This window comes from Leopardus geoffroyi, chromosome A3, assembly GCF_018350155.1.
Source record: "Leopardus geoffroyi isolate Oge1 chromosome A3, O.geoffroyi_Oge1_pat1.0, whole genome shotgun sequence".
NCBI lineage: Eukaryota > Metazoa > Chordata > Mammalia > Carnivora > Felidae > Leopardus > Leopardus geoffroyi.
Window position 1 is genome coordinate 100,004,402 of NC_059336.1, and position 23,455 is coordinate 100,027,856.

Consider the following 23,455-nt stretch of genomic DNA (forward strand, 5'->3'; position numbering starts at 1 on the left):
CTTTCTAATGTATACCTCTTTTTTTTTTTTTTTTGTATACCTCTTTTTTAATATCCCATTTTGATTTCTGAACCATTAGAATATATTACCTAATCAAAAATACTAAATGTTTGCAAGACAGAAAATACACTAAAACTTTAATAGTGATTATCCTGGAAGAGTGGGACGATTTTGTTTTCTATTTCTACAGGTTCACTAAATTTTCTACAGTGAATATGAGTAACTTCCATGACCAGAAAAAGGATGTATTTTTTAGAAAAGATCTCTGGGGACCTCGGAGAGCAGTTTCTGTGGGGTCGGGAAAGAGAAGAGCTGGGATGGGAAGACTCCCGCTACAAAGGTGGCAGGATGGGTGTCTGTTTCCAGATAGGAGACACCAGAGTACAGCACGTTTGTGTGCTACAGCGAAAGAACCACGAGAAAGGGAGAAGTTAAAAATGTGAACACAGGTTGGAGCCAAGAGGGGCGGAACCCCAGTGACGTCACTCCCATGGGATCACCCGCGGACCAGGGAGCTCCTGTTCGACCTGTATCGTCTCGGAAGTACAAGGGGAGAGAAGGAAAAGGAGAGTGATGTTTGTAGCGGCTGCTATGCAGAGAAGAAACCTGGAAAAGGAGGAGACTGTTAGATGCCTGCACTGAAGAATTGGACCACAGCACAGGATAAGGGAGGAACCACCAGACACTCCGGCCTTTTCCTAAGCTCCTCCCTTCGCCTGAGCGTGCGGCGGAAGACGCACGCAGGAAGGGGCGGAGCCAAGGGCACTAAGAGCGCGCACGCGCGGGTCTCGCGAGAGCAGTAGAGGGCGGAAGCACAGTGAGTGCAGGATGCGGTTCCTGGTTGCGTTGATCCTGCTGAGCGTCGTAGTGGCGGGTAAGACCCCCCCCCTCCCCCACTCCCACCCCAAATAATCCCACTCTCACCCCTAGGCCCACCATCCTCACCGCCCCGGGTCGCTCTCTGAGCTCGCTACTTCCCTGTCGTAGTCACTCCTCCGCTTGCCATCACCCACCTCCCCCGTTTGCCAGTTGCCTCGGTTTCATCTAGCTTTGAGGGCTCCCTTCTCTTGGCCTCCCTCTCTTCAGGGCCAACTGGTTTCTCTGTTTCAGTAGACCTACCGCTAGAAAACTCTAGCCAGTCGCAGCCTCAGGCTACGGGAGACGGCTCTAGCAAGGGGAAGTCCCAGGTGCAGTCCACAGAAGATGACTCTAACAAGGAGAAGCCCCAGCTACAGTCCACGGGAGATAACTCTAACAAGGAGAAGTCTCAACTGCAGTCCTCGAGAGACGGCTCTAGCAAGGTGAATCCCCAGCCACAGTCCACGGGAGACGGCTCTAGCAAGGTGGATCCCCAGCCACAGTCCACGGGAGACAGCTCTAGCAAGGTGGATCCCCAGCCACAGTCCACGGGAGACGGCTCTAGCAAGGTGGATCCCCAGCCACAGTCCACGGGAGACGGCTCTAGCAAGGTGGATCCCCAGCCACAGTCCACGGGAGACGGCTCTAGCAAGGTGGATCCCCAGCCACAGTCCACGGGAGACGGCTCTAGCAAGGTGGATCCCCAGCCACAGTCCACGGGAGACGGCTCTAGCAAGGTGAATACGCAGCCACAGTCCACGGGAGATGGCTCTAGCAAGCTGAATACCCAGCCACAGTCCACAGGGGATGGTTCTAGCAAAGAGAATACCCAGCCACAGTCCACAGGAGACGGCTCTCGCAAGGTGAATACCCAGCCGCAGTCCACGGGAGACGGCTCTAGCAAGGTGAATACCCAGCCGCAGTCTACGGGAGACGGCTCTAGCAAGGTGGATCCCCAGCCACAGTCCTCAGGAGAGGGCTCTAGCAAGGTGAATACCCAGCCACAGTCCTCAGGAGACGGCTCTAGCAAGGTGAATACCCAGCCACAGTCCACGGGAGACAGCTCTGGCAAGGTGAATACCCAGCCGCAGTCCTCCAGAGATGGCTCTCGCAAAGTGAATACCCAGCCGCAGTCCACGGAAGATGGCTCTCGCAAGGTGGAGTCTCAGCCACAGTCCATGGGAGACAGCCCTAGTAAGGTAAAGCCCCAACCGCAGTCCATAGGACAGGGCTCCAGCAAGCAGAAGCCCCAGCCCCAGACCACGGGAGATGACCCTAGCAAGGAGAAGCTGCAGCAGCAGTCCTTGAACTCCAACAAGCTGGTCTCCAACCCCTCCTCTGATAACAAGGAACCCACCAATCCTGACTTAAACATACCAGCTGACAAAGATACCTCTCTGCATGCTTCTAGAGGTGAATCTGGGGAGACAGTATTACTGGACTCTGACCCCGCTTCTCCACAGCAGGAGAGAGAAGGTAAGTCTTCAGAGCTTACAGAAGATGTGGAGCCCAAGAAGGCAGAGGAAGGCGATACAGAGCCTGAAGGTTCACCGCCCCAAGAAGAGAAAGAGATGCCTGGCCTTGCCTCCAGTGAGAACCGTGAAGGAACACTTTTGGATTCCATGGGTAGGGAGAATGATGACCTTTATAAAGACAGTCTTGGAAGTGCCAGTGCAGAGAGCAGCCACTTCTTTGCATATCTGGTGACCGCAGCCATACTTGTTGCTGTCCTCTATATTGCCTATCACAACAAGCGGAAGGTAAGTCAGGAGTTGCCTTGAGAAGAGGAATGGGATCTCCTCCACCCTGAAAGTTTGGTGTGTGGGCCGGTATCTATCACTCATCTGCCTATGAGCACTGGGGATTTTAAGACAAACTTCAGTTTATCCTCAGATTCTGCTATGGCTCTCTACTCTCATTTTATAAATGATTTGTTTTCATGTCAGATACCTTTGAGTGCCCTCTGCTGCTATATTAGGTGCTAAGTCAGGACATTATTGTGATCTGACCTGAATTGGGGTCTCCTCCCATAATCTTACTTAGGTCCTTTACAGCCTTAGAGAACCTGAGTACCTGACAGTTCGTAAATACAGTACTCTGAAGATGGTGAATGATTTCTAGTTTCCTTTCCCAAGCTTTCACCTTCCGTCTGCAATGGCAGAAAGAGTCTTTGACATAGTCTTTGACATCAACAGCAGAGAGCCCAGGGACTGTCTTCTACAGTCAGTTGAGTTTCTGATTAGAAGAACGGCCAGAAATTGCATGGAGACACTCACCTTTTACTACTTTAGCAGTGTTTGGTGTAGAGTAATATCTGTTGCTTAGCAACCACTCTGATGACAAAATGATTGCATTTCGTATTGAGTCCTAAGAATTTAGTCATTTCCACAGCCTGGTTAAAATTGGAGCGTTCAATTTGTCAATAGGCCTATGACTGTAAGGAATGAGGGAAGACGTTTAACAAAAAGGTGTTCCTTATTCTACATCCAGAAAGTAACCGTAGATGTGAAAGTGGTAAGGTTAAAGTGGAGCAAGTGTGGGGTGAAAAAGTACATTTGCAGATAAGAAATAATTATTGCTTGTGAGTAAAAAAGGAGTGTCTTATCCTAGAGCTTTCTGGGGAGGAGTTGGCAGATCTTTGTACTCTTGAGTAAATCATATAGACTCCCACAAGCCAAAGCCCAGAACAGTCTTCTTCCCATCTGTTACTTCATACTTAGTAGTATAAAAGATTCTGAGGTGACTGGAAGCCCTGTCCTCCTTAAAATTGTCATAACTTAAAGAGGTCTCTTTGTGGGTGTACTACTCTTTCACTGTCAGGGTCCTTAACAAATGTACTACCAGGTGATTACCTCTGATTTCAGAGACTGAGATATGTCATTGTAGAGTCACTTGTTAATTTCATTTTCCTTTCCCCAGATTATTGCTTTTGTGCTAGAAGGAAAAAGATCTAAAGTTACTCGACGGCCAAAGGCCAGTGATTACCAGCGTTTGGACCAGAAGGTAAGGAAAGAAGCCCCAGGTCTGTGGGAGGGATAGGCAGTCCCTCCCTTGACAGAAGAGGAAATTCAGGCCCAGAAACCTGATTCCTCCTCCCCGCCCCCGCACCGAAGTTCCCACTACAAATTTGTGTCAAAATCAAGACCTGATGGCAACCCCCTGGGCACCCATCCTGTGCTTTTTGCACCGAACCAACACTTCACAAATTTTAGTAGGCATATGAATCACCCAGGGAATTGTGATGAAAAGTCTGACTGATTACATATGGGTGGAATCTCAATCTCTGCTTCTACGTTTCTAGGAAGTTCCCAGGTGACATCACATGCTGTGGAGCCATGCTTTAGGTAGCAGAGCATTTGACTACACTCCCCGAATACCAGTGAGTCCAGAAACATCTAGGCCTCCAACTCTAGAGATCAGCCCTACTAAACTGTGGACTCGATTTCCTAAGTACAGCCAACTCACGCCTGCCAGAAAGCAAAGCATTCCTTCCACCCCACAGAGTAGGAGCTGAGCAGGATTCTCCCCAAAAGCAGCCTGAGTGGGAACAGGGTATTTCCACTGCCTTGCCAGCACACACCCCTCCTTTCCCCTTCTATGTAAGGACAGTCAGGACATTGGTAAATAGTACTTGGTGGCTTGACTGTAAGTTTTCCTAAGACTCCCTACAAGTAACGCAGTTCACATGTATAGCCCATACCAGCAACAGAATAAGCCACTCAGCTCCAAACACCTTTGCTAACTAGCCCAGTAGGTCAACCTCACAATTTAGCCTTGGCCTAGTACCTTTCCGGATAATTGACTTTAAGGATTCATTTCCCTTTCCTAATTAAAATGCACATGTAAACAATTCAAAACAACACAGAAATACTACAAAGCAGAGACCAGGATTTCCATATTCCTTTCACCAAGTGTGTATCTTTCTAGTATATGTTTGATTTCAAACTGACTTTAAAAATAATTTTATGTGCTTTTATTTTACCGATTGCTCTTTGTATGTTAGAGCGGCAGCTTATCTTAATTCTGAATTTTTTCCCTCAACTGCAACTCCTATAGGATCTTGTATTCCCCTAGATTCAGAGCAGTGAGGTGTATTCCCCTGGAAGGAGATTAATGTCACAAATGAATTGTGTTGCTCTCGTTTCAGATTTGATTTCTCTGTTCTTGAGAACTTTGTCCTCCCTGCTGATTTGTTTTTAAATCAAGAGAAATGAAGAAAAAAAAGTACTGTGACCTAAGAGACACCCCCTCCTCTAGGGTTTGGTGGCAAATCGGGCCTGGCAGAGGCGGGGGGTATTGCTTAGCTTTTTGCACCTGCACTTTGGTGACCTTGTACTCCGGTGTCCCCATCACCTATGCTGGTGTCTTCCATCCTTTCCTCCTCTGAGTGTGAGTAGAGGGAGCATGTGAGAAGCCAGCTATGACCAAAGGGAGACCTCAGCCCTAGGCAGGCTACTGCTGCTGACTGCCTTCCCTTGGGCCTTGGCCCTTTCGTAGTTACCCCTTGAAAACAGCATTGCACCCACCACAAGTTATCTTTGCAGACCTAGGAGAAAACTAGGTTGAAAAGTCAACCTAGGAGAAAACTCACCTGCAGGTTGAGGTGCTTCTACACCAAGGCCTCATCTGGAGGGATGTGCCCTACAAAAGATGTAGAAGGTGAATGCTGACGGGCAAAGGGCTACTTTGAATACGTAATTCTCTTCAAAGGCTTCAGCAGCAAACCAAAACAGCTTTTAAAAAGTGCTTTATTGCCTGCAGTCCAACCTGTCTAGTGTAAGTTCTTCACATTTTCCTGATATTTTCGTATTACTTAAGACAAAGTGAGTCAACTTCCATTTGGTTGTACTGAGCATAAAACTGAACTTGGGGATTCTGGAAGTAAAGCTGTAAAGCCACAGTTCCCATCACAGATTTTTAAAAATATAGTTATGATTATTGAAAATACTGTGCTTGTCTATACTCATAATTGTAACAGGAACTTTTTAAAATAGGGTGAGCTCATACTTTGCAGCAGAAAATGTGCAGGAGGGTTTGGTTTTGATCTGCATTATTTTCCTAGGGTTTTATGAAAGGTTTCCCATAAACTCTGTTTGACATTTGTTGCCTAAAATAGACAAATTAGACTTGTAGTCAGAAACTAACTGTACTGTCTCTTTTACCTTAATCTAGTTAATGGTTCTGTATCTGATATAGGATGTCAAGGGTAATTAGTAAAAACTCTCCTTCCATTCCATGTCAGAGGTTGTTAAAACTTAAGAAATTCAGAGAGTTCCCCTGGGGTAACTGAGGGTAGTGTTTTGGATCATGCTGTGGTTTGAAGTTTTACTTAAGTCCATTCTAGCTGAGCTACCTATTATAGAGAGCCTAGAGAGAGTTGTTCTGCAGAGAAAAAATGGAATTAGAATAGCTGATCTCAGGGAAATACAAAGAATGTGGGAAGTGAGGGGTGGGATGAATTCTGTGCTGCTGAAGTCATTCTGCAGAAAGGACCATCCTGTTGGCACATTACCTTGCACCTCACTTAAAACAGCATGGCTTTGAGTTGAGATTTATGGAGACAAGGAATAAATGAATGCTCTCGGCGTCATGCCCTCTTATAACACTGTGCATCAGTCTTATAACACTTTCCTCTGAGGAATTTTCTGTCCGGCTCTCCTAGCATTCTATAAAACCACGGTTCCCCTTTGCCTACCTTTCCTTCTCCCCTCTGATGTTTTCTGTTTCTCCGTCTACGCTACCACCTTTCCTTCTACCTTTATGCATGCCCAGATTTCCCGTTCCCATCCATCCTGTTTGTTACTCCTTCCCTTTGTAACCTTTGTACACTCACGTCGGTCCCTGTCTTCCTACTAGTAGTGTTTTTCCTGAGGTTCAGATTGCCAAAGGTAATGGCTTATTCTCAAAGCTTAGTCTTGTTCTGGATAGAACTGAACATTATTGACCATCCAAATTGAAATTCCCCCCTTCTGGTTTCTCTGACTGACTGTCCTGGCTTCTAAGAACTTTGCTTTACCCTGTGCTGGTGGGGGAAGAGAGCCCTCAAAGGCTGGTTTCTGTCTTCCTTCATCTTCCCAGAAATTCATCCATCCCTCATCCTCTGAGTGAGTGACTCCCAAGTATTTATCCTTGGCCTGGTTCCCAAAGAACCAAATCCTGTTGTGCGCTGTTAGTTTGCTCTGTTGGCACTAAAAACTGAAGTTCTCTCTAATACCCATTAAGCTGCCCATCTCAGCTGCCCATTTTATTTGTCTCAGCTCCAAACTATGTGGTCTTTTACCATTTTTATGTGTTACAACAGACCTATCCATTAACAACAACAACAACAAAAAGTCACCAGTATAATCTTTCTTTCCATTTTCCTTGCTTTCCTGTCGTCGCACCCCCACCATTTCACTTCTCTCCTGAATTCCCAACCCCCTCAAGAGCCATCCTAACTGGTCCTCCTGTCCATCTTCTCTCATGTACAGATTGATCTTTCCAAAATCCTTGCCCTGATCTAAAGCTTCTGTCTACCTCTCATGGCTTAGAGAATCTAGCTTTATAGACTGTAGTGTTCAGGACTCTGCAGATGGGCACTTTCTTGCCAGGTTTTCTCTGCATCCTGCCCAGGCCAAAGGCTCCTCTTGTCAGGCCCATCTAGGCCTCTGTGCCTTTTTGTTGTTGCTGTGCCCTCCATTCCCTGGCTTCCGTGGTTGTTCTTCAGTCGGGGCACACTCCTTTCTCTTCTTTCACTTGCCTCCCCAGATGTTTCTTCAGGCCCCAGCTCAGGTTTTTCCATGCACCTTCTTAACTCCTCCACCACGTGATTGTTGGCTCTTTCCATTCTATTCTAATAACTCTTAATAATGCCAATCACAAATTTTGTAACTCCAGCAAAAAAGAGCAGACTTATCTGATGTCTGTATCTGGTCTCTCCTCCCCAAAACCAAGCTACTTGCAGGAGTGCCCTTGGCACCACCGGCATAGCTGCCTAGTGTAGTGACATCCCCTAGGTACTTCAGGAGTTCAGTGTCTTGCAGAGACATTTTCCTTGTTCAGGACGTCTGAATGTGACTTACCTGACGTCTCATACAGCTCTTCCTGGCTACTGGTTGCTGTCCCTTACTGATAGACTTTGCTTGTAAGGAGGGTGAGCAGAAAGAAAGATTGGTTTGAGGAACCAAGAGGGTTGGCACCAAGTGGATGCATAAGGATTCTGTGGAGTCCGCATAGTTCCATTTTTTGAGCATCCGAGAAGTATCATTTCTTGTGCTAAAAGAGTACAATAGAATTTAAGCTTCACTGTAGAAATTACACTGAAGGAACTCTCTCACACCAGCGGAAAACTTTTCTCAGTAGTTGTCCTTTTGAAGATAAACTATTGATAGCATGTTTTTCTAGAGATGGTGTGGATGAGGGTGAGCTGGCTTGAGGCATCTCTCAAGGTGGGGGTGCGAGGGGGGGGAAGGGTAGCGGTGGGCAGGGAAGTCCCTGGAGCCACGAGAAGCACCGCTATCTAGACAGCTATGTCTTTCCTGCCCCAGCCTTTGGTTGAAAATTGATTTCTAGTAGGAGGAATCTGTGTTTCAGTCATGGATGTCAGTAGAGGGGTTTCGTTTCTTGCTACAGATTACTGAGAATTATTTAAGGATGCTCTTCTGGACTCTGGGGGAACGAAGGCCAGTCTATCTAGAAAGGCTACAACAACTCGGAAAGACCTGACAATGAGCTATACGTATGCTGACGTTTCTTTTCCCATAATGGCTTTTAATGAAACGTTTGGTGATAGAATTATAAACCTCTAGAATTCCCCTGATGGTGATTCTCATTTTTTTCTCTACTTCATGTCATCTAAATCAAAAAAGGAAGCCTGCTTCTTGTTTTTACAAGGTAACTTGATACATAATGCTGTTACTGTATGTGTGATGAAAGCTAGCACGCTTCGCACATGTTCTGAATCACTTGAACGGGGAAGAGAGTATCTTGTTCACCAGACACTAGATCCTGGTGTTCTTCCAGCTGTTTTCTGAAAAGTCTTGCTGAGAAGGTTGCCTTTGACAATGCCTTGCTTAAGGAAGAATCCTGGGAAGAGATTTCCAGGTTCCATTTAACTATTCTTCCAGAGAAAGACTGAATCTCAACTCACCTAGTTCCTCAAGACACCTGTGAATTTCCTAAATGTCCCAGTTGAGAAACTCCTCCGTAATAGTGTTGGGTCTGAGCTGTGTAGCTACAAGCTGCCAACAAAAGCAGCCTCCTCACACTTAGATATTCCTTTAATTCAGAAGTTTCTCATGTTAAATAAATGATTGTTGAAGTTGTCTCCCTTTTTTGTTTACCGGATTAGTAGAGTGCCACTGTTTTTGCAATGTTTTATATTTTCAGCTTTTTTAACTTAACTATATGATTACTTAATTTTATTTTTTTAAAGGTTATTTGGTCTAATAAGTATTTTTCAGTACGTAATGTTTTCCTGAGCTTCTCTGAATGCCGTTTCAATGTAGTTTTGTATCACTGCACAGAAACCAAAATAAATTTCAAATATTAAAGCTATAAAAACATTAGATTTATTAAAATGGCAATCAAATTGATAGAAATAAGGCCTAATACAAGTGAAAGGTCATTAAAAAAAAACAAAACTTCAGCCTTTGTTCACCTTTCCATCCAGTCCCCCCCGTATGTACCAATAAATGGGAACACCATCCCTGACCTTTGTACACTCGTTACGTAGCTTTTCACATTCTGATCCTGACTGATTTCCAGCCCCACTCCTCCCCGCCAGGCAGCCCATGTTCTAGGTCTAGGATGTGGCTGGGTTATTTGTCTTACAATCAGTTACCTCTGTGGTTGTCATCTGCTGTAACCTTGGCCTGGAACGTTCTTTCAGTCTGCTTCAACCCCCATGAACTCATCTTTCCAGTCCAGTGTCGTAACTGCTAACATCACCCTTTGCTGTGGATTTTTGGAAGATAAACTTTTGAGGCTCAGGTACTGAGCTCCATGAGGGTATCTTGGTGCTGACCCAGTGGAGACCCAATGTTACCGTGAAAATAAGGAAGACAAACCTAGGGCCTGGCTGCATGTGAATTGGATATTTCAATATATACTTCGCTAACGTCTTTACCCCCAACTCCCACAACCACATTGAGACTACCCTAGGTGTTTCCCCACCCTCTGAAAGAGCCACTGGAACCAACAAAAATGGGCTCTCTGGGGGCCTCTGAACCCACGGAACTACAGCCAAAACCATGCCCAGGTTTTGACAAAAACCCCTCTAGGCACCCTTTTCCAACAGCAGTATGGAACTCCTTTGGTGCAGCAAGGAGAATGAAGGAAGAGAAGTCTCAGGATATCTGGCCCAATCTGCTTCAGCTGACCAAGACTACGGAGGGTTCTGTCCACCTGACCAAAAGAATATTCAGTTGGACTCTTCTGGGTTGGGAGGCGATGGGAGCGCAGTGTGCAAAGCACTGCTTGACCAAACAGGCTCCCCAAGTCACTGGGTCACCCCGGGCCTTTTACCAGGGATAGCAGTGTTAGCTCTGAGCAATCACCTGCCCAGCTGGAAGAGGTGCAACTTGAGAACTGTGATTGAAGAATTGTGACCTGTGTGTCAGACCTCTTCAGAAATCAAAAACAGATTAGAGTGCCTTATGTGAGGAAAGAACGAGTACAGGAAGACATGGCTAAGTCCAGGGCTGTGCCATAGCACCAGCCAAATTCCTCAGACTCCACTCTGGACTAATTCTTCTGAGCCTGGATCCTTGAGTTGAGATTCTTAAGGTCTAGGTACAAGTTCCGCTTCAGGATGGTGCTGCTGCATAATAGGGCCCCTTGCAAGGCCCCCACCAACCCACAGGTGAAGACATCCTGGCCTAGGAGACAAGAGCACAGGCCCATGAGCATCTTCCCCAAGCGGGGGGACAGGGAGCAAAGGCTCTCATGTTCATCCCTCCAAGCTAGGCCACCCACGGATGGGTTTACATCAGGACCAGGGTCCATAGCTTGCTGGGGTAGCCCATCCCCATGTGGAAGGCTGCAGGGGACAGTAGGATCTGCAGACAGAACAGAGTACTTTGGGTGACTGGGAGGCCTGGGGTTGTAGGCCCTAGAGAAATGGGGCAGTGTACCTGTCAAGTAGAGGTTGGGAATGGGGCTTTGGGCCCTCATGGAGGTCATCACATGAGGATGTAGGCGGTCCAGGTCATGGCTGGCCCCATAGCAGGCACCCCAGGGAGCAGCCAGATAGAACTGGTAGGCCAGCGGGGACCCTCCGACCACACTCTCCACCTGAGGAGACAAAAGGCAGCAGAGTGGGAGTGGGGCCTTGTGAGATCCTCGTTTCCTCCCTTTTCTCTTCTCAACTGAACTGTATGCCTGCATGGGTTCCCTGCCCTTCCCTGGAGCTTAGTTATTTCAGGGCTTTATTTCCCTCCCCAAAAGAAAGAGCAGAAATGGCACCGAGAGGTATGTTGTCACTACCACATGGTCTGCCCGCCTACCTTCCCCTCCAGCTGTGGGAACAGCCTCATGACAACCGACATAGAGGCTTCAACAAAGGAGTTTTTGAGGGTTTCATAGTCGCTGTTCCGCTTTCCCTCTGCCTTCTCCTGCCACTCTTCAAACCACTCATAGCAGGTGGGCACCAGTACGACCATCGTGGACCGGTCTGGGGACACAGCTGGGGTTACTAATGCCAGGCCCCTTCCCTGCTCCGGCCCCCGTGCCGCCCCCGACCGAAAGGCCCACCTGGGAACCGGTCCTCCCAAGTGGGATCCTTGGCTGAGGAGGAGGCAATGAAGAGGACGGGCAAGTGCTCTGCAGCCTTTTCCCTGGGCATCGAGATGTAGTGCTCCATCCTGAGGGCAAGGGCTGTGGCTGCTGATGCCAGGCCTTGGCTCCTCACTGCCACTGCCCCAAGGACAGGCCAGCCCCCGGGACCCCCCACAGGGATGAAGCTGAGGCCCACTCCGTAACTGCTGCGGATTCTCCAGCGTCAGAGGAGGAGGCAAGAGCCCCGTGGGCTGTGGGCCCCAGCTGACACCCTCCCCCCCCACCCCACATGCACACACACGCCTTACGCCTTGTCGAAGTCTGTGTCAAAATACACAAAGTAGTTGGTGGACTGCAGCCCCAAGTCCTCCTTGGTGCCTCGTAGGCCGATGAAAACACAGAAGGCGCTCAAGCTAGGCTGCACCATCTCCAGCTGCTGCCTCACACCTGCCGAAGTGGAGGTGAGGGCCGTGTGAACACAGCCGGCGGGGGGAGCCGCTCCCTGCCCTGGAAGAACTTGCTTGCTTTATCTGCAGCCTCACCCTCGGCGACCAGCCTAGCACCTGGCCATCTTCACAACTCTTATTTTAACACTAAAATAACAGTGTTGACAGGGGCCTGCTCTTCTCTGTCTTCTGCCTGGTAAGAACACACCCCCGGGCTCCCACTCCTCTGCCCACCCCCCACTTCTGCTCTAAGCCCCCTTGAAGGCCCAGGAGGCCCAGCTTCTCTAAGCTGGCTCAGTGCCTGCAATCTTCCCTATTGGCTTTAAGTTATGAGCAGATTACTGGGCTCCACACTATACAGACCATACATATGAACAGTAGTTTGTTATAAGCCTTGATTTCCATATTACATTGAATACAGGCCATCTAGGGGCACCTGGGTGACTCAGCTGGTTAAGCATCTGACTTCGGTTCAGGTCATGATCTCGCGGTTTGTGAGTTTGAGCCCCGTGTCGGGCACTGTGCTGACAGCTCAGAGCCTGGAGCCTGCTTTGGATTCTGTGTCTCCCTCTCTCTCTGCCCCTTTCCTGCACGTGCGCTCGCTCGCTCTCTCTCTCTCTCTCCCTCCCTTAAAATAAGCATTAAAAAAAAGAAAATGTAGGGGCGCCTGGCTAGCTCAGTTGAGTGTCTGACTTCGGCTCAGGTCATGATCTCACAGTTCGTGGGTTCAAGCCCCACGTCAGGCTCTGTGCTGACAGCTTAAGCCTGGAGCCTGCTTTGGATTCTGTGTCTCCTCTCTGCCCCTCCCCTGCTCACACTCTGTCTCCCTCTGTCTCTGAAAAATAAAATAAATGTTAAAAACAATTTTTAAAAATACCACCCCTCCTGAAATAGGTGTTCAAATAGTAACTATAAAGGAACAACCAGATTCACCATTAAAACAACAACAACAAAATGAAGATTTCAAAATAAAAAAAGCATTAAAAAAGAATACAAGCCATCCAATGAGCAAATATACATAATTCCTAATGTGCTGAACAGGCTGAACAAGACTTCAAAATGGTAAGCAATGCAGATGAACAAATGCCAACACCGTTCCTGCCAGCTGGCATTTCAGGTTCAGGTAGGGGAGGAGGGAAGAGCACTGTGGAAGCAGGCAAGAGCCTCTGTGAGAGCCATCTGATGTCCCCTGGAGCTAAGCAGCTGGGCTCCCCCACCTCTCAACAAATGACCCCAGACCAGCCTTCTGGAAATGGCTCCCACAAAGTCTTACCTTTGTTCCCATTCCCAGGACCACCACCTGCCTGAGGGGTAACTGGGCCACTGGCTACTGTGCTTAATTTGTTAAACAAGTACTTGTTGAGGACCTAAAATGTGCTGAATCCTCTGCTAGGCTTTGGGGACACTACAAGGAATCAGATATGATGCCTGTCTCCTGGAAAAGAGGCTTTCCTGAAAGAAGCTGGCTTTCCTAATAGAGGCTACAAAGAGCTGAGTGCTATGTGTAGGGTGACCATAGGATTCATCATCCAAAACAGGCTTTTGAGAGTGAAAGGAGGCGGGATAGCAATTCCAGTAGGACCACAAGAGACTGACAGACCACTGGGCCATGGGGGCACAATCAGGACAGAAGGGGAATGTGGGTTTCCACCGCCACAGGGAGGGATGGCGGGCTGCCCTGGGGCCATAGGAGCACCTTCTCACCCGGGTTCCAGCATCTGGGGCTAATCTCACTGCCGGCTCCTCCTCTCCAGGTGGGATGGGGGTGATCATGGAGAAAACAGGGGGCCCAGGAGTGAAACCATCTAGGTCTCCAGAGGCCCTTAAGAACAGTAACTACCCCACCTAGCCCTTCCTTTCCCTTTTTCTCCAACTAGAAGGATGGGATCCAGGAACCACATACCTGGCAGAAAAATAGAACCTTGGGTCCCAAATAAGGCACACAATTATATCCAGGCTTTTTTCTCCATGCCAGCCTCAGCTTCCCTTATTGATACTGTCCGATGAGTCTTCCCCACTCAAACAACTTCCTCTCCAAACCATCCCCAGGAACCTCCTGAAGGCCCAGCAGTAGACTTAAGAAAAGTGCTCCTATTCACAGAGGCTCCCTCTGCCTGACCACCCCACCTCCACACGACTCCAGCCAGCACTGCCTGCCCCAAAGGCCACCAGACATCTGGTTCTCAACTCTGAGAGGTAGATAGACCTATGAGAACCCCCACCCCCAAAGCAGGTGGAAACAAAGGAGTCCCAGCACCTGGGGGTCTCCTGAGTTAAGCATCTTGGCTGCCACTGCCTGAAACGCTCTCAAACGGGGATTCATCTGAGGCAACATCCAACTGCTCCTCCTAAGGGGGCAAATGGTTTTTCAGCCAGGTGGGGCTTGTGCCATTAGATTAGATACACAAAAGCAGTAAACACTGTAACTAGAGAAGGGAGGGCAAGCTAAACTTGTAACTCCTGACAGGGCGCCCTGGGGAGGAGGCAGGCAGGAGGAGGGGCACTGGGACCCATCAGAGCCAGGGTTCAGGGGTCCTGGGAGGCAGGGAGGCAGGAAGTACCAAACGCAAAGTCTGCCAGCTGCCCTGCCACCGGCCAGTCTGCCACACCCCACACAGTGTGAGGGAGGACAGGCCTTCTCTGGCAACAGACGCCAGTTGAGGCCCAGCTGAGCGAAGCTCCACATTTCTCAGTCTGGTCGGGGCCAAGGACCCAGGCTTTCAAGTCAGAACCACCAGTGTTCTCATCTCAGCTTTGCTGCTTTCACCCGGGTGGCCTTGGGAAGTCACTTCACCCGTCTGGGTCTCACTTCTCCTCCGGCCCCATAAACATTAGGATGATGACATCTGTCTCCCAGGTGGCAGTGAGGATCACGTGCCACGACAAAGGTAAAGCCTCTCACACAGACTTACCGAGGAAGGGCTCACCCACAGATATGCCTACTGCCCCTCACCCCCCAAAACCAGGCTTTTATTATGTTTGGACACAGCCTATCAGAAGAGAAGGCTGCATTGAGGGTTATTTCTGTCCGGGCCACAGATTTCAAGCACAAGCCCAGAGCTCAAGGGACAGAAGAAAGCCAGAAGGGTACTCCCGCAGCTTCAGCCCCAGCAAGTAGCTGGTTCTTGAAAGAGGTAAAAAAAAAAAAAAATAGAACCTTGGGTCCCAAATAAAGCACACAACAATTATAGCAAGACTTTCTTCTCCATGCCGGCCTTAGCTTCCTTTACTGATGTCAGACCAGGCTTTCCCACTCAAAGTAAGTGAAGAATTCAGGGAAAAAAGTAGGATTCATACCACAAACCCAAGCAGCGTTCCTTTAGGACGCTACCCACCATCATGAACTATTAGCTCTAAGATCTGGGGAAGCTGAAAACAGGCAACAGACTTGAAAGAGAAGAGGGCAAAGCGGTTGAGGTTATAGGGGATAAGGGGTAAATATGCCAAGGACGGAATGAGAGATAAGGACCAAGGGGTCTGTGGGGGTGATTCAATACAAAGAAAGCTGCTTCCCAACCCCTGAACACAGAGGTCTTGCTGGGAACAGATGCTAGAGATGGTGTGCTCGTGCTCACCTGTTCTGCTTAAGGACGGTCACAGGGCAGTCAAGAGGAGCAAGAACACCAGCCTGGCTGGGCAGGCTAGCCCCGGAGGGGGCACTGCTAGGAGCTTTGCAGAGCAAAGTAGCCCAGTATTTTACCTGGCAGACAGCGGGCATTCTCTGGCAGTAGGTACTTGTAGGTATTGAAGAGTCCTGCGTCAGAGATCACGATGGGGCAATAGATGTTCACCAGCTCCTGACCCTTCTTCACAGTGACACCTGCAGGCACAAGAGCTTGGCTGAGGTTCTTTGCACTCCAGGTTTTACACAGATCTCTCCCAGCCTACACTTTATCTTCTTAGATCTGGGCATCCAGCCCAGCTATGGTCAGGCAGGCAGGCTCCACACAAAACTGCAAAGCAAGTGAAACATCCTCAAGCATTCTCCACCTAACCCCACAGTCACTTGTGCACTTACCTTCCCTGGCTCTCTCCCCACGCCATGTGGGCACCCTTTTCTGTAGCCAAACCTCCACACTAACCGTGACAAAGCTCATGGGCTGAAGCCCTTCCACTGGAATCCCAGGCCCTTCTTCACTGCTGCCAGACTTCTATTTCCAAAATACTCTGAGACCCTCCAATGACACCACAACCTCTGTAAGATAAACTCCAAAGTCTTGTACCAGCCTTCCAAGATCTGGTCCCTTCTGTGTCTCCAGCCTTGTCTCTGGCCACACGCACTAAACTATTAGGTGGCACCATATCAAACAGCTGATATCCAACCACTTTGACCTATAAAAACAGTAGCATCTTTGGGTTCAACCTACTTCCAGACGCCTAAAAATAGTCAGCTCTTTCATGCATCCGTGCCTTTGCACATTCTGTTCCCCCTGCCTGGAACATCCCAAAAGCTCGGGCTAGCTTCTTCTCACCCTTTATGACCTGCCTCAAGCACCTCTGCCCTCCTTCCTCCATCCTTAGTCTGTACCTCTGTATGACACTTTACATCTCAATGATCTTCCCTATGATTAGAAACTTCTTGAATTACAGATTTTCTTTATAGCCATCTCATCTTTTTATCTCCATCTTTTATCACCTAGCACCTGAAAAATACGAGTAATATTCTGAACTGAATCTAATTGAACTGATAAACCCACCTTGCTTCAAGGACCTCTTCTGGCTGGAAGAGGAACTTGCTTGTGGACATCAGAGAAAAATCTCACACAACCAACCACCTCTCCGGTCTCACCCAGCAACTTCCTAGTCTCTTCTACAAATGTATTCTCAGAGACCGCTGATGACCTTTTCTCCCTTGATTTTTTTGTGCAGTGGGCCATCCACACACCTCCTCCTTGAAAGACTCCTCTGGTGAATCCACTGTCACACCAGCCCTCTTCTTTCAGGTCTCTCTCTGTCTCCTTCCCTGATGTTTCTTTAAGCACCCCCTAATCATGGATGGTCTGTTCTGTTTACCAGAGTCCTTCCCTGCACACACCCTCTCCTCACAGAATTCATCCACGGTGGAATTCTGATGCTCTGGGCAGGTGGCAGTAAAGACCCGAGCCAGGATAACGAGATTCTAGGCTCCACTCTGCCATTTACAGGTTGAGGGCAGAGCATCTCGCTGGCCTCCACAATGCCCTTTCAAGTGCCCAGGTTATTTATTCATCCCACCAATCACTAAACAAACTTTATGGAGCCTCTATCATGTGCTAAGATCTACAGGCATAAAGACACAGCCCCCAGGGCGCCCGGATGGCTCAGTCAGTTAAGCATCTGGCTCTTGACTTTGGCTCAGGTCATGATCTCACAGTTTGTGGGTTCGAGCTCCACGTCAGGCTCTGTGCTGGTGGTGCACAGCCTGCTTGGGTTCTCTTCCTCTCCGTCTCTCTCTGCCCCTCCCCTATTGGTGTGCTCTCTCTCTCTCTCTCTCTCTCTCTCAAAATAAATAAACTTAAAAAAAAAAAAAGACACAGCCCCTACATTCAAGGGGATCTTGGATTACTGGATCCCTATTTTTACCTATGGAATAAATGATCAAATACTGGTCTTTGGGGACCATGCAATCCTTTATCCTTCCTGCGTCCTTTCTAATCGCTTTCCCTGAGCCCCTGCTCTGGGTAATTTTAGCCGTGAACTCCCCGTGAGGATGTCGGTTTTTCTATACCTTGTGCTTGTTTCTCTCTGCACCCCACTTCTCTCCCACCCCAGCCCAGGAGCCATGAAGCACGATGCGGGGCTCTCACCACAGGCTTTCCCAGTGGAGTCCAGCAACACACTCTGCACAGTAGCGCTGGTCAGGACAGCGCCCCCGGCCCGCTGAATCACAGGGATGGTGTGGAAAGCGATCTCACTGGTACCCCCTCGGGGATAAAAGGCCCCTTCCATGTAGTGGTTCATCACCAGAGCATGCATGGAGAAGGCACTGTGCCTGGGGGTCACACCTACAGAAGGAAGGAAGGGGCGATGAGGCAAGAGCAGGCGGCAGCAGCATTTAAAGAGGAAGACAGATTCCTGTCAAAAAGCACGCAAGCCTCGCTCTGCCCCCCCAGGATCCAAATGATCCCCAGGGTTAAGGGCAGCCAGAGGGCCTATCTATTGCCATCCAAACACAGGGTACCTTACAGATCCAGGGGCCAGTGGGAATGTCCTCCCTCAAAGTGACATGCTGCTGAGACGAGGGAGGACACGGTTGGCTGAAAAGGAAAAGCATCCAGGGCATGGCGCAGGGAATGTGTGCCAGGGAGTCCAGCAGGTAGGTGGACAGACTTCTCACCCAAGAGCTCCAGAGGGCCTTGGGTTTATCCTGCTCCACTTCAGTCAGTCAGGCAGGTTCAGGAAGAAGGATTGAGAGCCAAGAGGGCAACACCTCCTCCTCCAGGAGCCGCCCAGGACTCCAGGCCAGTACCCACCGTAAGTGGGGAAGATGTAGCTGAGCACCGCCCGGAGCTCCGGGGAGGCCGGCAGCTGCCGCAGGACCTCATCCAGGCTCTGGGTGGAAGCACGAAGAAAGGCAGAGAAATGGGTGAGCAGCCCCCACTTGCTGAGGAGCTGAGCTATGCGCAACGGGAGGGTCTTCAACAAGATGGCCAGGACGACTCCGTGGGACACCGCCTGAGAAAAAAAATAAGCAGCGAGGAGCCACTGTAACAGAATCACCCTTCCAATGGCCTGCGTACCAGCCCAGCACCGGGGCCCAGCAACATTTAGCCCTGGCCGAACTTGGATTTTTAAAAATCTGTACTCTGTGAATTTTTCCCATTCCACATTCAGATGAGTCCTTTTCCGCATTTCAGTATCCTGCCCGAATTCCTTTCGAAAAATCCCATCTGGTCTCAGATGAAGTAAAAACGGGTGTGATCTGACCACACAGAAGCCAGCTTAGTCCAAAAGGAGAACACGGTTCCTGTCCTCCTCCTAACCCCTCCCTCCAGAGGCCAAAGTGAGAGTGGCTGCTGTCAAGTCCAGCCTCCAGAGAAAGGGCCCAGCTGGGCAGAGGCCAACTAGGGTAGGGCTAAGTTCAGGGCAGACTTGACCGGTCCTCCCTTTCTGCCTCGCCCACTGGTCACTGCACTAATGAAGGTCAGCCTTGTCGGGAATAAACGGGGGGTAGGGGTGGGGGGGTCCTCAGCACATCCATGTTACCTTAACCAGCTTTATATATTTGTCAATGGCAGCTTCCTCCTGGGGAAACTTCTCCTTGAGGCCCTGAATGTAAGCTTTCTTCCCACTGTACATGGGGAACTCTTTTCGGCCGTTGGGTCCTTCTAGTACCATGACGTCAAACGGAGAAGACAAGGCAACCCATTCCAGCTGCCCCTCAGTGATCTGGTCCAGGATAAGACGGCTACTCTTGCCCTCTTGCATGTGCCCGACATAATGGATTCCTGTCGGGAGACAGAAGAACAAGGTGTCATAGGGATAAGGGAGCCCATCCCTGGAACGGTAGATAAAAGAAGCGAAATGAAAGAGGTAGTCCTGCATGGCTGAGTCCGTGCCCGGAGAGTGCTACCCACAACTTTCTGTGGGGAGGTGCTGCAGCAGAAACCACCAGATCTCTACCCAGTTCAGCTCCCTGCGGTGATGGCTGTCAGACAAAGAAAGTGGTGCCCAGGGAGAAGCTGGGGCCTCCAGAACAACAGAAACGTCCAGTGTCATCCCACAGTGGCTGCTCCAAGCCTCCTAAAGATACAGCCATGTTCCCAACCCCTTCCCACACAAGCCTTACCTGTGTCAAATTCCAGGCCATTCTTTCCAAAAGTATGACAACAGCCTCCTGCCTTGGTATGTTGTTCCAGTACCAGAACTCGCTTGCCAGCTTTGGCTAGAATCGCAGCTGCAGCCAGGCCCCCAAAGCCACTGCCGATCACCACTGCATCCAGCTTCTTTGGCACTCGGCTGACTGAGAAAGCTGCAGCAGAGGGAAGAGTTGGAGGGTGAGCTTCTCAGGCAGGGGCAGCAAAAGAGCAAAGACACGGAAACCAAGGAAGGCTCTGCTAGCTTACACAATGCAAGAAAACTCCAGTGCAGTTTGGCATGGAGCAACCGACTAAAATATCTCAAACATTGCACCTGGGAAATACTCAGGACCAGCCTGGCAGATTAAAGACAGTGATTTGGTCTTACTGGAGCCGATTTAACTAAAACCAATATGTACCTGGGGATTTCACCTACTTTAAAGAAAAACAAAACACAAACAGAAACAGAAAGCTGACAATAATAATACAGGCTGAGAAACTTAAGTGCAGATAGAGAGCTAGGGAAGAAAGAAACAAGGAAACGGGGGACACAGGAGAGTGCTGTGGGCAGACTGTGGCTCTTGGAATTGTCCATTCATAAGTCGGTTATCTTTGAAAAATACAGGGTCTGTAGGCACCAGTGGAACAGCCTGGTCCTATGATGGTTCTTCAAGATCCTGAAGCAGAGGCTTGAGCAGGACAGAGCTGAGAAATCATTGCACCACCCTTTCATATCAGAGAAGTCTGGAGGCAGAACTAAGGGATCAGCACCTAAGCAAGATAAAAGGACAGCACATGATGCCACGTGGGCACTTCAACACGTGATCTGTTCTTTAAAGATCATTCTTGAAGAACTGAGATTTGGAATTTTTCCAAGCTGCAAGAGAACTTGGGAAACTTTTAACTTTTCAAACATTTTTAGAAAAACATCTAGGGCGCCTGGGTAGCTCAGTCGGTTAAGTGTCCGACTTCAGCACAGGTCGTGATCTCGCAGTCCCTGAGTTTGAGCCCCGAGTCGGGCTCTGTGCTGACAGCTCAGAGCCTGGAGCCTGCTTCGGATTCTGTGTCTCCCTCTCTCTCTGCCCCTCCCCTGCTCACACTCTGTCTCTCTCTCTCTCTCAAAAATAAACATTAAAAAAAGAAAAAAAAAAAAAAAAGAAAAACGTCTAGTGAAAAACACATTTTATATCACAATTCAAAATATAAATAAGTATATAATCTAAATAACGGGAGCTGAAGTTTCACAATAACTGAAATAGAAGTATTACCGAACTATGTATGATGACTCTGATATTTTCTGTTCTACCACATTTTGAAATACAACCTACTAAATCCAGTTCATGATCCACTAATAGATCACACAACCTGGCTGGAAAAAGTTACATCAGTCATCTCATTTTTATTTTTTTTTAATTTTTTTTAATGTTTATTCATTTTTTGATAGAGAGAGTGTGGGTGGGAGAGGGGCAGAGAGAGAGGGAGACACAGAATCTGAAGCAGGCTCCAGGCTCTGAACTGACAGCACAGAGCCCGACGTGGGGCTTGAACTCACGGACCGTGAGATCATGACCTGAGCTGAAGTCAGACGCTCAACCAACTGAGCCATCCAGGTGCCCCAGTCATCTCACTTCTAGACCAACCCGAGAGAAGAGGAGTAATTTGCTAATAATGGCTATGCAGTAAATTAATGACAGAATCCAAGCTAAAACCCTCATCTCAGAAGTTCAGACTAACAGTCTTTCCACTTAAAACAGTATTGTCTCCGCCTGTGTCACAAGATGTGTCACACAGAATTCTAAAATTTACAAGTGGGAGGGACCTTGGAGATCAAAGAGGAGATCTAACTTTTTTTTCTTAAAGCAGCACAACCCTTTCTTTAAACCTTATGAGGAACCCCAAAGTATGTTCTAAAGATGATAGTGGAGATACTCTGGTTGACCAAAGAGCAGCTCTCAGCCTGAGGCACCCTGTTGAGCCTCTCCCAAAGTTTTAGAACCAACCATAAGAGTTGGGACGAGGCATAGCCACTCAAATCACTTGATGGGCGAAATACAATTTCCCACACAGGTTGGAAGAGATGTGTAGCTCCTCCATGCCCTTGAACCACAGGGGAGAGTAAGGGGAAAAGTTAAAGTCTTATAACCAAGTGGGGGAAAGGTCTCTTCTTGTCTATCCTGCGGGTCGTGGACCTGTTCCTGGCTATGCCATTGGTGAGGGAGCATGAGGCAGGCTGAGGGGCAAAACACAATCTAGTACCACCCCCCCCCACACACACACACCCAACTCCAGGTGGGATCTGTGTGATAATCCTTGGACACTCCTGGCTACCCAAGAACAAAGGAAAAGGGTTTAAATGCTTGCCATGGTGATGTGGGAAACTAAGGCAAATGAAAAATTAAATTCCCTTACTGCCTACAGCCCATTGATGAGTCCTTGAAACTGGTAGAGTGACCTCCCTGTCGGAGCTTAGCTGTTTCAATGATGGCACTTTGCTAGGGGCAAAAGAGAACCTGAGCTTAGCATTGTCACAACCTTGAGGACCCATCTTGTAAGTCTACTTCCTTTATCTCAATTACCCCAAAATATATGTTGGCAATCATACTCCAAGCGTATGGCCTCCCAATATACATCTATGTATAGGTGTAACAGAACCTCTCATGACTGAGGTTCTGTTAAACGGTAATTGGTGTTTCCCTAGCAACAGCTCGCCCCTCAAGGTCCTAGAAACCTTGCTTCCAAAATACCTTAGCGACTTACTCTATCCCTGACCCCCTCCCAACCTGAGGGTATATAATGAGTTAACTGTCACAACCTCAGTGCAGCTCTTCCTGCCCATGGGTCCTGTCCCTGTGCTTTAATAAAATCACCTTTTTGCACCAAGAATTTTTTCTTGGCCCCAGGCTCAGGACCACCCCACCATCACCCCCAAAACTTCATCGCCATGACCTCAGCAAGCGGAGGACAGGACCCCCGCCCGTGGGGCCACTATGGCCTGGGGGCCTGCTTGGGCAAAGTCTGTCACCGGTAGGAGACATGAAAGCGGGGCGCCTCCACTTTCAAGGAAGTCCTCCCAGCACTTTACATATGGGGAAACTGAGGCCCAGGTGGGCAGCGGATCGCCGTGTTGGAATCGGAACGCAAACCTGAGAGGCCGCCCAAGTACAGCCTTGGAGCCCTTCTCGCTGACCTTGCTTGAGAACCTTTTTCCTGGCCTCTTTGTCGGTCACCAGCGGCGCGGAGGGCCGCCTGACGTCCTCGGAGAAGGGGTTCGGGGAGCTGCCTGCGAACGGCCGCAGGTGCCCTTTGCAGAGGACCGCCAACAGCGGCACAACCAGCAGCAGCAGCAGCAGCAGCGAAAGCCACATAGCGCCGGCGGGGCCCAAGGACGGGGTCCGCAGCCACGACCCCCAGCCTGTACTGCTGTGCCTCCGCCGCGCGTATTTATCCTTCCCGGCCAGGAGGCGGGGGCAACATCGACCTTTGATCAGCCAGAACCTTTCCGGCCTGGAGCCAGGAGTCCGGCGCGGACTGGCCCTCCGGGCAGCTCGTACTCCTGCAGCGCCAAGTTTCCCAGGCTGCCGGGAGGCGGGGCGCTCCGGGCCCGGAGGCTGAGCCGGG

At 49.2% G+C, this 23,455-nt stretch overlaps 2 protein-coding genes across 6 annotated transcripts; one reads left to right on the forward strand and one right to left on the reverse strand.

Moving 5' to 3' along the window:
• The first annotated feature begins 486 nt into the window (after window positions 1–486).
• On the forward strand, window positions 487–9,393 carry TGOLN2 (trans-golgi network protein 2). Of its 5 annotated transcripts, XM_045446685.1 has the most exons (6): window positions 750–874; window positions 1,111–1,595; window positions 1,722–1,889; window positions 2,016–2,618; window positions 3,778–3,861; window positions 5,006–9,393. In XM_045446685.1, exons 1-6 carry the CDS (start codon window positions 829–831, stop codon window positions 5,009–5,011), a joined length of 1,392 nt encoding a protein of 463 aa, XP_045302641.1. In that variant the 5' UTR covers window positions 750–828; the 3' UTR covers window positions 5,012–9,393. The 5 variants fall into 5 exon arrangements, with proteins under 5 accessions (XP_045302637.1, XP_045302638.1, XP_045302641.1 ...); XM_045446683.1 differs by having other exon boundaries at window positions 1,722–2,618; XM_045446684.1 differs by having other exon boundaries at window positions 751–874; window positions 1,806–2,618.
• On the reverse strand, window positions 9,385–23,419 carry RETSAT (retinol saturase). Its single transcript, XM_045446680.1, has 11 exons — window positions 23,025–23,419; window positions 19,828–20,010; window positions 19,245–19,486; window positions 18,512–18,713; window positions 17,846–18,043; window positions 15,760–15,879; window positions 11,922–12,060; window positions 11,590–11,699; window positions 11,343–11,509; window positions 10,971–11,130; window positions 9,385–10,715 (listed from the first exon to the last, which is right to left on the reverse strand). The coding sequence occupies exons 1-11, from the start codon at window positions 23,200–23,202 to the stop codon at window positions 10,582–10,584; spliced, it is 1,833 nt and encodes a 610-aa protein (XP_045302636.1). The 5' UTR covers window positions 23,203–23,419; the 3' UTR covers window positions 9,385–10,581.
• Window positions 23,420–23,455: the final 36 nt, after the last annotated feature.